A 13,043-nucleotide genomic window follows, 5' to 3' on the forward strand; every position below is an offset into this window, starting at 1 on the left:
CCTCCTCTTTCCGTGGGGGCTGCCACAACCATGCTGGTGAGCCCAAGGTTACCAAAAGGGCAGCTCCACCTCGGTGCTGTGGTGGTGGGTGGCTGCTGCCGGGTGACACAGCCAGGCTACCTCCACCACTTCCGCTGCCACTGCTGCTGCATCCCTGCCGCAAGCCCGAGCACTGCTTGCCTCACGGCTGCATGTGCTTGACACCATCCCTGCAGCAAGCCGAGGTGCCCGTGGCAGCCAGGAACAGTAGCGACGGTGGCTGCAGGAGGGGGGGGCGGGGGGGCCCGGGTGGTGGCAGCCACACGTGGAGTTGGAGTGTGGCACCTGGGCGCAGCAGCAGTGGCTGCAAGCGGAGCAACAAGGAGAAAGCGGTGGCAGCCGAGCCCACCTCGTTCTCCTCCTCTATGCCAAGAGGCGCTGCAAGGGCTGCTCTGCCTCGTGTGGCAAGAAGGAGCAGGAGGCCAAGGTGCACTGCAGCCCACCCAAAGCTGCCAAGCCATCAGCCAGGTCCCCTCTCTTCCTGCTGGCAGCCCAGCCTTGCTCCATGGACCCCTGCCTGTCCATGCCCTGTGCTCCTGCCAGCCCATTCTGGGTCCTGCCAGCACTGGTACCGGGATACCAGTGTAGGCCCTGCACGCACTCACCTCCATTGCCACTGCTTTCCCCACTTTCCTGCCCACCTGCCGGCCACTCTGCACCGTGTCTCCCATACCCACAATACACACACACCGCCACAAACCCCCAGTCCCACCCACAGCTCCCCACAAACCCCACCCGCCCATACTCCCCTGACACCCATGCACACCCAACACAATATACGAGGAAGACTACATTTTGCAGCTATTATGCAATCACTTCTACAGATACAGCACAAAAGCACACACATCAGGACAACATTTTTTTTATATTAAATTAAAATATATTATTATTGGTATTTAATTTTTAGTATATAATTTGGTTTTTTTCCCCTAAAATGGCAAACCCTGCCAGGCTGGCAACGGGGGCGGGTTACAAGCTGGTGCTGAGTGCAGGGAAGAGCAGCTTCTTCCCTGCTGACAAGCAGGGGGTTGGGGCTGTGCACTGCCCCCAGCCTGTATCACAGGGCTGGGAAGCACTGGGTGTGAGTGGGCGAAGAGCCACTGGGAGCACGGGGCCCGCCCCGGTGCCCTGGGGCCAGTGCTAGTGGGGCCCAGAGCAGGGTGGCAGGAGCGCAGGGTCCCAGCTGGCAGGAGCTCTATGGAGCCAGGCCAGCTCCCCTCTCTCCCTGCTGGTGCAACCCAGTCTAGCGCCACAGACCCCTGCCAACCTATGCCCCACTTTGGGCTCCACTGGTGCTGGCCCTGGGACATTGGTCCCAAGATGGTGACCAGGGGGTGGGGCATCTGTCAAGGGGTGGGGCTACCCATGCGGCCCTCCACAGCCTGCCAAAACTGGGTAAGTGGCCTTCTGCCCAAAATAATTGACTGCCCCTGGTCTAAATGGTTCACAAACGATCAATGAAAAGTGTGAGAATACCCACATTAAGAGTTCAGAGGGGCCTGCACCTTTATTTAAAAGTTTTTTTATGGGTCCAAAATCAGTAATGTGCACTACGAACCAGTGCCTAGAGGAGGAAGGTGAATAGGGAAGTACCAAAACTGGCAGACGCGCGCTGCATGGTGGCTCCTTTAATCTTGCATTTTGCTAGTTGGGGGCAGGGGCTCATGGTGGAGAGGGGACCCGCTGCTCACCCTTGGTTGGTGAGGAGAGAAAAGCCATGGTTTTAAATATGGTGCAGTTTTTCCCTCCTGCCGTTGATTGGCTGAGAGGCCTTGGTGGGGTCCCACTGTTTGCTGTTGACCAGGCGGAAGGCAAAAACCATGCTATATTTAAAACCACAGTTTTTGCCTCCCTGCTGATCAGGAGTGAATGGCGAGGCCCCTCTGCCAAGCAGCAGCTGGGAGTGGGGAGGACGTGTGCCTGGGAAACTGCAAAATTAAAGCAATTGCCACACAGGGCACTTCTGTTGCAATTTCGGTAGGTTCCTAAAGATGATCAATGGTGCTGGTTGCACCTGCATGCTGCTGTATACATGTATGAGTTTCTGGTGAGGGTAGATCATTTTGGCATTTCCTTTTATTCTTGCATCTGGCTAGGGAAGGCAAGACCTGAACTACATCAAGCAGCAAGAACTCAGAACATTTACCAGCGTATTGCTTATTGAGCTATGCTAGACCAACATCACTAACTGCTGAAGAATTTCTGTAAGCACTCATTCTGTTGCTGTGCCATCCTAGTTTGCATATTATTCTGGAACCTGTTTCTCTGATTGTAGTATTAAACTTCAGGAAAGCCAAGACTGATCATGGTCTGTCATATTTCGGGTACTGAGAATTATGTAGGTAGATGTAACACTGCTAAAAGACTCTTTTTATTTTGGTTCTACAGTAAAAGCTGTGTTACTATGTAACTTTACCATCTGCAATTCTCTATTAACTGGCATCTGTCATAGATGGCATGTTGCTGTTCAGGACGCTGCCGAGCGGTGTCACTAGCGGCAGTCTCGTCCGCCATCTGCCATTGTGATTGCGTTGAGCTTGTGCTGTGACTTTATTGCTGAATATCTTGCTCATCCTGTAACTATGGCTACCAATACTCCTATCAACAAGCAGAGGGCAGAAGTTAAAACACTAAAAGTTATTATATCATAGTTAAAATGTTATATTAAAAGTTATAAAAATGTTATATTATAAATTATTATATCATAGTTCAAATATAGGCTTAGTTTCTTTCTTGAAAAAAACATGTGTAATTCTCAGATAACCAGCATATTTGATTAACTGGCACACTGCATTCCCCATGGATGCTGGATAACAGAGCTTTTGCTGTACTTGAAAGCTACAAGCAGAAGCAATCACTGGTGCTATTGTGGAGGGAAGGATAGATGAGAAAGAAACCTACTCCTGAATTCCTGCAGTAAGAGCTAGTGGTAGACAGCTGTTTACCTTTGCAGCACCTGAAAAATATGTAAATAGGCTTCAGGTGCCTCGCCTCCATTGGCTGGAGATGTCCTTGGAGGCAGCTTGGGTGGGGGGCTGTCACCTGTTAAGAAACTTAGTCCCTTACACATTCATGCTGTTAGTTTGTCCTTGCTTCTGTGACACTGGGGCATAACTTGGTAAGATTTAAGAAGTGTTTGGATGGTTGTATGCATAAACAAACAAATGCCTTCAGAGTTAAATAGCTGCAGAAGAATTCTGGAAGTGAATAAAATAAATAAATAAAAAAGCTATGCTTGCAGACTTTAAACTTGTATATAAGTATTAAGCAGTGCTGGGCAGGGTTGGTTATCTCACATCTGTCCGTTGTGAGTTTTTGCACCTTCCTTTGAAACATCGGGTTTTGGCCTTTCAGCTGTATCATCCTGATCCAGTATAATCAGGGCTATCCCGGGGGGGGCAGCAAGTTGGGGTGACTGCCCCTGGTCCCGCGCTTTGTGGGGGCCTCGTGGAGCCAGGTGGAATGGCTGCGGCGACTCCCCTCACCAGCAGACTTACTGGCTGGACACTGATCTCCAAGCTGCTGAGCTGGCTCCATGCATGCTGCAGCTGTGCACATGCATGTGTCATTTATCAGCAAGATTATTGGCCACATCAGCCCAAAAAAAGCCAATTGCTGATCATGTCAATTTTCCTTTTATCTGTGCCAATACGATATGGATTGATGTGTTGGAGCACCTCTAGTTTGAATAGTTCTTGTTCCTTCCTTCTGAAAAGAATGCTTTGAGGTTTTTTGTAAGTATATGGTGCTAGAACCTACTTACAGAAGTAAAGCCCTGGAGCTACCCTATGGATACTACAGAAGATCAAATCTTAACAATTAAATATTGTTCCTGTAACTTGCACCAAAGGCTGTATTCTTCAGGGTTTTCATTCTTGATAAATGCTTCAGAAAAGTAGAGTAAGGCAAGTTACTTTCCTTTCATGCAATTATATAATTGCACAGTCAGGAAGTTGCAAGTCAGGAAATTCCAAAGCTGGGACTGACCATGGCTAAAAATTCAAAGCGTGGGGCAGAGTTATGTTCTTGCTATCTCAAGCATAAGGTGGAATTACATAGACTTTCAGTTTCAGAAGTGTATAAACTGTATCCTATATCCCTGTTCTGCATGCCAGTCTCCCAGAGAGAATTTTGGAAAAAGTTCTGACTGCGAAGTAGCAGTAGCAAGTTGATTGGGATAGTTTGATCTGTACTTAATACAAAGCTTTGTTTTGTGTATTTGTAGTGGGTCTATGACAGCATTTCCCAACTGGTGTGCTATGGCACACTGGTGTGCTGTTGGATATATCCAGGTGTGCCGTGGAATCTTTGGGAGGCCATGGCTCCTGGCAGGGTTTGGCTACAGCCAGTGCCACCCCATGCCACCACCCTGCCCCAGCCGGCCATGTGATGATAGCCTCCACCCCCTGCTCTGCATTCAGCTACTCCCCCCTCCCCCCCGTGCCCTTGCTCCATGTTCGACCAGTGTGCCATGGGATGGGAAAGGTCAGGTAAGTGTGCTGTGGGACAGAAAAAGTTGGGAAATGGTCTATGGCTGCAGTGGCAAAGCAGAGCAGATAAAAATCAACAATTAAAAAAAATTAAAAATTGGATTTTTTATTTAAATCAATTGCTTTGATTTAATCATTTTTTAGTTTGTTTGTTTGTTTGCTTTTTGTTAAGATGCTTTAAAACAAATAAACCTTATATAAAGATAGTTTTAATTTAAGACATGGTGAAGCTCAAAGAGATCACCATGGAATAGGGATTATAACTTCTAATTGTATACTATTTGAGATGATATATTCATGTAACCCTTTTAGAAAAGTTTTATAAATAGGTCACAACATGGACTGTATTTGGGGCCCAACCTTATGGGGTTTCCAGGGGCTCCTCTATACATTAGTAAAGACTCTACCCAATAGGACTCGGTGCTCAGTCTAAAAGATCCCATTAAGCATCTTTGTGATGCTTAGTTTCACTTCCCAAACTGTGGATTTGTTTCCAGAGATAGCATCCTTGTTAACAGTAGTATATGGAGATGAGAGAGAACAGACCTGATTACCTATCCTTCAGCCCTATTGTCTCTCTGCAAGTTTGTGTACACAGAGTCAAGCCCTTACCTCTTTCTAAAAGTGCAAAGTTTCAAGAAGTTAAATGAAGAGAGGATTCTTGGGGGTGGAGTAGATCTGGGCAAGGAGGAGGAGCCTGGAGATAAATGCAAGGGGGGAGGGGAAGTAGGAACAAAAGAGAAACATTTTGAGCAGAATATTCCAGAAATCTTTTGGGATACATTTCTAAGTATTGTCTGGACATTGATTTGAGATCTAGTGAAGGAATGGTATGGTGGAAGGGAAAACCTACCAGGGCAGCAGGCTTGGCAGGCCGTAAAAGAGAGAAGTAATCAAAGATGAGAAGACACCTAAAAGAAAGTGAAGAAAGCCCCAGACTAATGACATACGGCTATAGTGCTCATTCGATGTCTTCCTAATACAGCATGGCAAAATTATCTCCCATATATCCATGATTAATATAGTGCATGCCCAGCCCCCCCAGCCCAGGATCGATTAAAAGAGGCTCCCTGATCAACTGGCCGATCGTGATCAACCAGTTCAGGACCACAGGTGTAGTGTGGACCTTTTAAAAATGAAACCTACATCTCTGTCCGAGTTGTGAATATTATGTATTAAGGTTCTATCAAACAACAAGAATGCACTTATTGTAGAAAACAGTGATTAAATTGAGGCTTCCTGACCAGTGATTTAAATAGATTTGATTTAAATCCACCCAGTAGCAAAAGTCATCCGTTGACAGCCCCAGAGCCATCCGTAGGGTACGGTGAATTGGGGTGACCACCCCAGGTCCTGTGCTTGGGGGGGGGGCCTGCAGAGCCAGGTGGAACATCTGTAGCCCTTCCTGCAGGACCTGCCTGGAACTGGCAACTCAGCCCCGTGCCGCGGAAGAAGCATGGAGACCCAACCCTCCCCCCTTTCCTGGGGTACTACTGCCCCATGCAGTGTTAACAGAGCCCCGCACCCTTCTAGGTTTGGCTTTGGGCAGCCCCCTGGGTCCCGCCTTGCTTGCTCTCTCTGGCCTCTCAGAGTTCCACTCTGTTGTCTCACCTGCCACATCTTGATGTTATGATTAAGCAGGGGGTTTTGCTTTGGGTCTTAAGCCCCAGTTTGGACTGAGGCCCCCTGGCCTTGGCCCACTTTACTCTGGCTGGACCCCTCTGCCTGAGGCCCACTGCCTGACGGCCATAGGCAGAAGGGCCCCATTTCCACCCATGCCATCGTGGGCTCTGGGCCCCTCAGCCCCTGGTCTCACCCTCATGGGCTTGTCCCGCCAATCTTTGCTGTCTGGCACCACAGTCCTGCTAACAGCAGTGCTATACCCTTCAAAGGGTCTAGGACCCAGGGTGCCCTCAGCACCCTTCTCAGTGGCCACCTCTGCCCCTAGAGCCACAACTCGGTCCTCCAATATTAAAACACAAACAAAAAGACATGAGCATCTGCTGTCAAACAAAAGCTTTCTCACTCTGAGTCAACAACATGCTGTGGCAACAGGCTACAATACAAGGCCCCAAAATACTTATCTTTGTTTGCTTGGTGGTGCAGGGGCTTCCTGCAGCTTCTCTGCAGCCTGGAGTCCTTCCTTCTTGTCCAGTCAGGCTCTTCTTCTCCCTGGAGCTCTGCTTTTTGCAGCCTGCAGGGCCAGACTGCCCCCTTTGCCTCAGACCCTGGACTTATATCCCTGGGTCACCTTATCCACTACTTCCACCCCAGGCCTGTCAATCGTTGGCAGCACTTTGCTGGCCACACCTGGGGTGGTCAGGAATTTTATCCAAGGGCCCCCTGCTACCAGTTTGTGCAGGAGGCTGGAGCCAGCCAGCTGATCCGTGGCTCCCTCTCCTTCAGTGATGGGGCAGGGGCCCCATTAGTGTTGTATGAAATAATTCTTCCTGAAATTACAGAAAATAATGTTAAATTCTTGGAGGACTTTTGTAGCATTAGAAACGGGCTTTTGAAGATGATGCCTTTCAAATCTAACAGATTTCTAGTTTGCATGTGCCAGTTTGGAGGGTTAGGTGTAAATAATAGTTTTAAACTGATCATTTGATTAAACTGGCCAATCAAAACTTTTAGTAGAAGAATTCTAGCCTCTGAAAAATAAGTAGACAGTATGTGCATAAAGGATGCCAAAAAAATATTGAGTGATGTATGTAGACTTACTGTATGTGAAAGCATAAAGGATCAATATTAAAAATATACTATCCCCTTTACAGTCTGCATTGCTATCTTGGCATTTCACTGAATACATCTCGTTCTTGCTAAATGCCACCAAAGAAGCAAAAAATCACCTCGTTTACAACCTCAGTTTTCAATTGTTTAGTTAGCAATAACTGACTAAATTGGTTACTTATAAGTATAATTTGAGGAGAACTTTAATGTCAAAGTGAAGGAGAATACAAGGTCATAAACCAGTGTAAGTTTAAAATAAGATACCATGTCTCTCTGCAAATTCATATAAGGAACGCATGTTGTGTTTGAGACCATGTATTTTAATGAGTTATTTAGAGTGTGTGTGTGCACAACAAAACCTAATTAAGACTTCATACGCAGCTTAGCTTTTAAGGTTGACCTGCATGATGTTCATGGAATCTCCTTAGGTTTTAGGAGAAATAAGTGGTCCTATTGTTTAAAAACAAAACAAACAAAAAAGTGGACTATGGTGCTAAATAGAACTAGATTGCAGATATAATGCGATATTAAGAACTGGAACGTTCAGCAGTCTTTTCTCCAGTTACTGTGTTGGTGTGGCCCCATCCAAAGTGGAAGGAAGAACTTGAGTTAAAAGCTATCTTTGCTCCCAAAGTTTTATTTTTAACTATGGATGACAACAAGTGCTCTCAGACCTGGAATCTGTATTCCCTGAATGGGAGCTGTCAGATGAAGTTCTGGCTAGTTGTCTGTTGATCTGCCATGATTCTCAGTGAGATCTTGGACTGCACTTTTCGGGGGCGGGGGTGCTAATTGTAATTTCTTTAAATCCAGTATTCCTTAGCGGTTTGGGAGTGTTTAATACCTTCTGGGTCACTGTCCTTGGGCTTCAGCAACATCATTGCAGATAAATATATTTTAGTGTATGTACTGAACTTGGCTTATACCTGTCTTTATCTGTTTTGAAGCAAAGATAGAATTTTGCTTTCTGTCTAGCAGCTCTGCAGAATAAGATCTTTTTTTAGAATATCTTATAAAGGTCCTGATTTTATTTTTTTGTGTGTGTATACATGTGGTGTGTTGGGAGAGGGCTTCCTCCAAATCAGGAAAATAGACTAAACTGGTAATTCTATACAAAATGACTGTTGAATTTAAACACACAATTACTGAAATCTGAAACTAGATGGGACTCATTTAACATGGTAACTGTACTAAGTAGGCAGAAACATTGGTGAAGTAGGGCCCATTCCTTCAGTATGTAGAAGCTGCAGAACCAGCTCAGTACAGTTATGCATTAGAGAAACAGATCTCCCCCACCCTGTTGCCCCCTTTCCCTCAAAGATCTCTTGTAATGACATTTTATTTAAATGCGGTTAGTATCTTTGAAATTTTGTGCCTTTATGTTGAGATGCTTAAACTTTGTTTCCTTGTTTCATAGGTTTTATGGCAGGAACTCTTCTTATGTCCATGGAGGACTGGATGCCAGTGGGAAACCCCAGGAAGCAGTATATGGCCAAGCTGTATGTATCTGAATCAATCCTTCAGTCTTTCTCTTAATGGCTGATAATTGATGCCATGTCAATAAAAGCAGATCATGTTGTTTTTTTTATGGTTTGCTTTTAATGAATTTCTTACCTAATTGGTGAAATGACACTAGTAGATTACTGCCTCTGCTGTTTTGAATGCCTGTGTCAAAGCCAGAAGGAAAAAGGTTCCTTTTCTAGTTGTAGTTGTTAACTTAAACAAATGTACACACAACTGGAAAATTTATACAACAATAACCCCCTGTCTCCACCCTAAGAATCTGTGCTGGATTTTCACTGTTGTATCTGTCCCTTCAAAGCAGCATGAGTCTAGGGTTGAAGCATGTGTGTTTCTTTTGGTTCTGGTCTCCTTGCTTCCTGAGGAGTGCTGTTGTGAAAGGTGGCATACTGAGTTGTGTTCCTTTTTGACAAATGGATTGGATACCGTCTTTTGGGTATAAAAATTGAACTATGTATGCTTTGTGGTACAGAGGGACTATATATGGCTCAGATAAGTCGATGATGGAACTTCTGCAAGTACTTCAGTATGTGAGATTTGAGGATTTTTTTTTCTTACATAAATGAGTTCTTTGGCTCACCGCTAAGCCTTGGGAAGGCTAAGTATATGCTGTCTGTTGCAGCTAGGCTGGAAAATTGGGTATAACCGTGGCTCATTACCTGACCATTCTGGGAAACATCTAAGTTGTAATAAATTATCTATTTGCTTCTAGGAAATACACAAGAAGGTGATGTCCCTGCAGTTTAGTGAGTGTCATACGAAGATTCGTCACGTGGATGCACATGCAACCTTGAGTGATGGAGTAGTTGTGCAGGTCATGGGGGAGTTGTCAAACAGTGGGCAGCCAATGAGGAAGTTCATGCAGACCTTTGTCTTGGCTCCTGAAGTAAGTACAGTATCTGTTGTTTGTCTTGGTTGATTTATTGATAATAGAACCCTAGTACCCCAGGCTGAAAGGCAGTATTCTGTGTGGCTGGAGGGTTGTATTGCTAGGCACCTTCATTGAACGAATCTGACACCCCTGCTTGATAGGATTTTGTTCTCTTCAGTTCTTCTGTAGCATGGCAGTAATCCAAAGTGGCTTTTAATTTGTATACCAAAGCCATCATCTATGCAAATTACAAAGAATATGTATTATGCCTGTTGACACAATTTAGACTGATCCATATCTCTCTGGTAACAAATATGAATATTAATTTAAGCAACATAAGTTGCTGCTTCAGTGTGCTAGAAAAGGACACATCCTTCTTTGCATCTTTTCAGCCCTATTTAATAAAATGTTTTTATGGTAGTGTCTTAGAGCTTTGGAGCTTTGACTAGTTTATCATTTTGAGTAACTCCTTCTGTCAGACTCTTTTCTTAATAGACATGTAGTTATGTGCTACCATGTGACATTTTAGTGGCCAAAGCAAAATGGCCTATCCAGGGAAATACCACAGCTGAGTCTCAGTGAAACAGATAGGAAAAATGAATGTTCAGTAATAAGAAGCATAATTATTGTAAATGGAAACTGGATAAAGTTTTATTCTCACATTTCAAACTGTTGAGCTGATGGGTTGGTCACGGCTATGGGCTTCAGTTCATTATTTAAATAAAATAAGATATGCACAGTCAGTATTAATGAGATGGGAGGACAGTGAAGACTACTTCTGAAACAATTTACTGACATTCACATACTATTGTGTTGAGTGCACTTGAAAGGAGTACTTCAATTTAGGAGTTGTGGGTTGCATAAAAGCTTATAGTTAACAGTACGGACATCTCATCAATCCTTTTCAAGTTGCTAGTGAATATATACATTTCCCCTCCACAGGGATCTGTTCCAAATAAGTTCTATGTTCATAATGACATCTTCAGATATGAAGATGAAGTATTCGGGGATTCTGAGGCAGAACTGGATGAAGGTGAGAATTTTTTAATATCTAGGGCAGTGATTCTCAACCAGGGAGTCGTGGCAAATGATTTGCATGATAAACCCAGAGGATGTGTCCAGAGAAGCGGGAACATGTGTTTCCCCAGGGACAAGTAGCAGCAATACACCTTGTGGCGCTGCTGCTTGTCCCTGGGGAACACCTATGCCACGCACACTCTGGTGCATGACAGGTCACCCTGGGCGGGGTAGGGGAGGTTGGAGCCTGCAACTGTTGCTGCTCCCAACAGCCTTATTTGGGGTCCTGCGGGCATCTAGGAGTGCTCTGTGGTGCTCCTGCAGCAGGAAAAAAAAAAAAAAAAAAAAAAAAAAAAAAAAAAAAAAAAAAAAAAAAAAAAAAAAAAAAAAAAAAAAAAAAAAAAAAAAAAAAAAAAAAAAAAAAAAAAAAAAAAAAAAAAAAAAAAAAAAAAAAAAAAAAAAAAAAAAAAAAAAAAAAAAAAAAAAAAAAAAAAAAAAAAAAAAAAAAAAAAAAAAAAAAAAAAAAAAAAAAAAAAAAAAAAAAAAAAAAAAAAAAAAAAAAAAAAGCCCTGCACTGCAAATTAGCGGCGCGGGTAATGCCTGCGTGTGGGGGGTGTGGCGTCGCAGACGAGTCTGCGGTGCCACATACCACATGCCCACACTTGTCTGGATGCGCCCAGAGATTTAAAATAGGAATCCACAGTATCAAAAACATTTCTGACCTGTTGTGGTCTGTGTTCTTTGTAACAGAATTGCTGTTTTTTTCTGGTTTTGTTTTTGGAGGTATTTTTGGATTACAGAAAAAAATAAGTGAAAGCCAAGAGCTGGTATTTTTCTGGGGGTGCTTTGAGACTAAAAGGGTTGAGAATCACTGATCTAGGGTTTTACTCTGCTGTTTATTCAGCTTTTGTATGTGTGTACCCTCTTAAATGTCTGTCTAGAGATCCATGAAAATGTGAGTCCTTTCTCATGTTCTTTGTGTGGTGTGCTTTTGGGTTGAAGTTGCAGATTTCTATGACTCCATGCCATTTAGTGTAAAACCTTTTTGCCTGTGACCCAGCATGAATTAAACTGTCCTTCTTTAGACTAAAACTATTTGGCTTAGGTGGGGCCTAATTAGAGTGACTTCAGACTTTGAAAAAGAGGTGCATCTTCCATTCTGGAAAAATTAACTGCATCCTTATGTCAGTCAAAATCAGAGTAAATATTTCATGTAAGAAGTTGCTGTCTTGAAATGGAATTGTAGAAAGTAAGGTTGGAGGGGACCTCCAGAGGTCATCTAGTCCAACCCTTTGCCTGAGGCAGGGCTATATCTATCCAAGCTATCCTGTACACATCCATTGTCTAACCTGTTAGCAAAACTACATTGTTAACCCTGACACAGCCACAAGACTTTCCTGTGGCAGATTAGGATGTTAAAGCAGGGGGACCACAGCAGCTAACATCCTGATGCTACAAAGCTTGTTAAAATAGGTCTGAGATCCAAGGAAGAGGGCCATGCCCCCTGCTACAGAGGATGGCCAACCCCCCCACAGTCTGTACAAGTCTGACCATGGGGTAAAATTCCTTCCTGATCCCAAATATGGCAATCAGTCTGACACTGAGCACCAGGGCAAGACCTTCTAGCCAGGAACCTCTGGGTCCAAGTCCCAGCAGAAGGACTGGCACATCCCAATCAAAATTCCCAGCCTCAGCTGCACCCAACACTTGCATCTGAGGGAAGGTATAAGAAATCCCCAGACTCATGCAGCAACAGGAGGGGAAAAAAATTCTCCTGGCCCCATGTAGCAACCAGCAAAGCTCACAGGCATGGGAAATACCCATAGTAAAACATAGGCATAACTGCTCCTAACCAATACCTGTCCAGTGTCTTCTTGAACACCTCCAGTGATGAAGAGTCCACAAATTCCCTAGGCAGTTTATTCCACTGCTTCACTGTTTTAAACAGAGACGTTTTACTTGGTATCCGGTCTAAATCTGCTTTGCTGAAACTGCAAGCCATTGGTCCATGTCCTACTCTGCAGTGAGAGAGAGAAAGTGTTGTTCCATCTTTATGACAGCCCCTCAGGTATTTGAAGGCTGCTGCAATGTCCCCTCTTCAGCACCTTTTCTGCAAGCTGAACATGCCTGTTGCTTCAGCCTCTCCTCATTTGACTTGCCTTCCAAGCCCTTTATCATTTTATTGCCTTGCTTATGGACCTTTTTTAACTTCACTGTGTCGTTTTTCAAATGTGGAGCCCACGTACTCAAATATTTGAAGTATATTTGTGAAGTATGTGCAGTTTTTCAGTATTTTTCAACTATAAGTAATGTGAGCTCATACTTGTGCAAATTTTTAATATTTGTATATTGAGTTTGGCTTTTTGGTTCCCTAC

The 13,043-nt window shown here is 44.2% G+C and overlaps 1 protein-coding gene across 2 annotated transcripts in view; it reads left to right on the forward strand.

Annotated features, from left to right (window-relative positions):
* The window catches only part of G3BP2 (G3BP stress granule assembly factor 2), a 53,385-nt gene that overhangs the window by 13,674 nt on the left and 26,668 nt on the right, over positions 1-13,043 (forward strand). For both annotated transcript variants that reach the window (XM_006018749.3, XM_006018750.3), the window contains 3 exons: positions 8,677-8,758; positions 9,493-9,666; positions 10,594-10,684. In XM_006018749.3, the coding sequence (XP_006018811.1) occupies positions 8,677-8,758; positions 9,493-9,666; positions 10,594-10,684 (347 nt within the window). The remainder of the gene's footprint in view (positions 1-8,676; positions 8,759-9,492; positions 9,667-10,593; positions 10,685-13,043) is intronic.

This window comes from Alligator sinensis, unplaced genomic scaffold (assembly GCF_000455745.1).
Source record: "Alligator sinensis unplaced genomic scaffold, ASM45574v1 scaffold222_1, whole genome shotgun sequence".
Lineage (NCBI taxonomy): Eukaryota > Metazoa > Chordata > Crocodylia > Alligatoridae > Alligator > Alligator sinensis.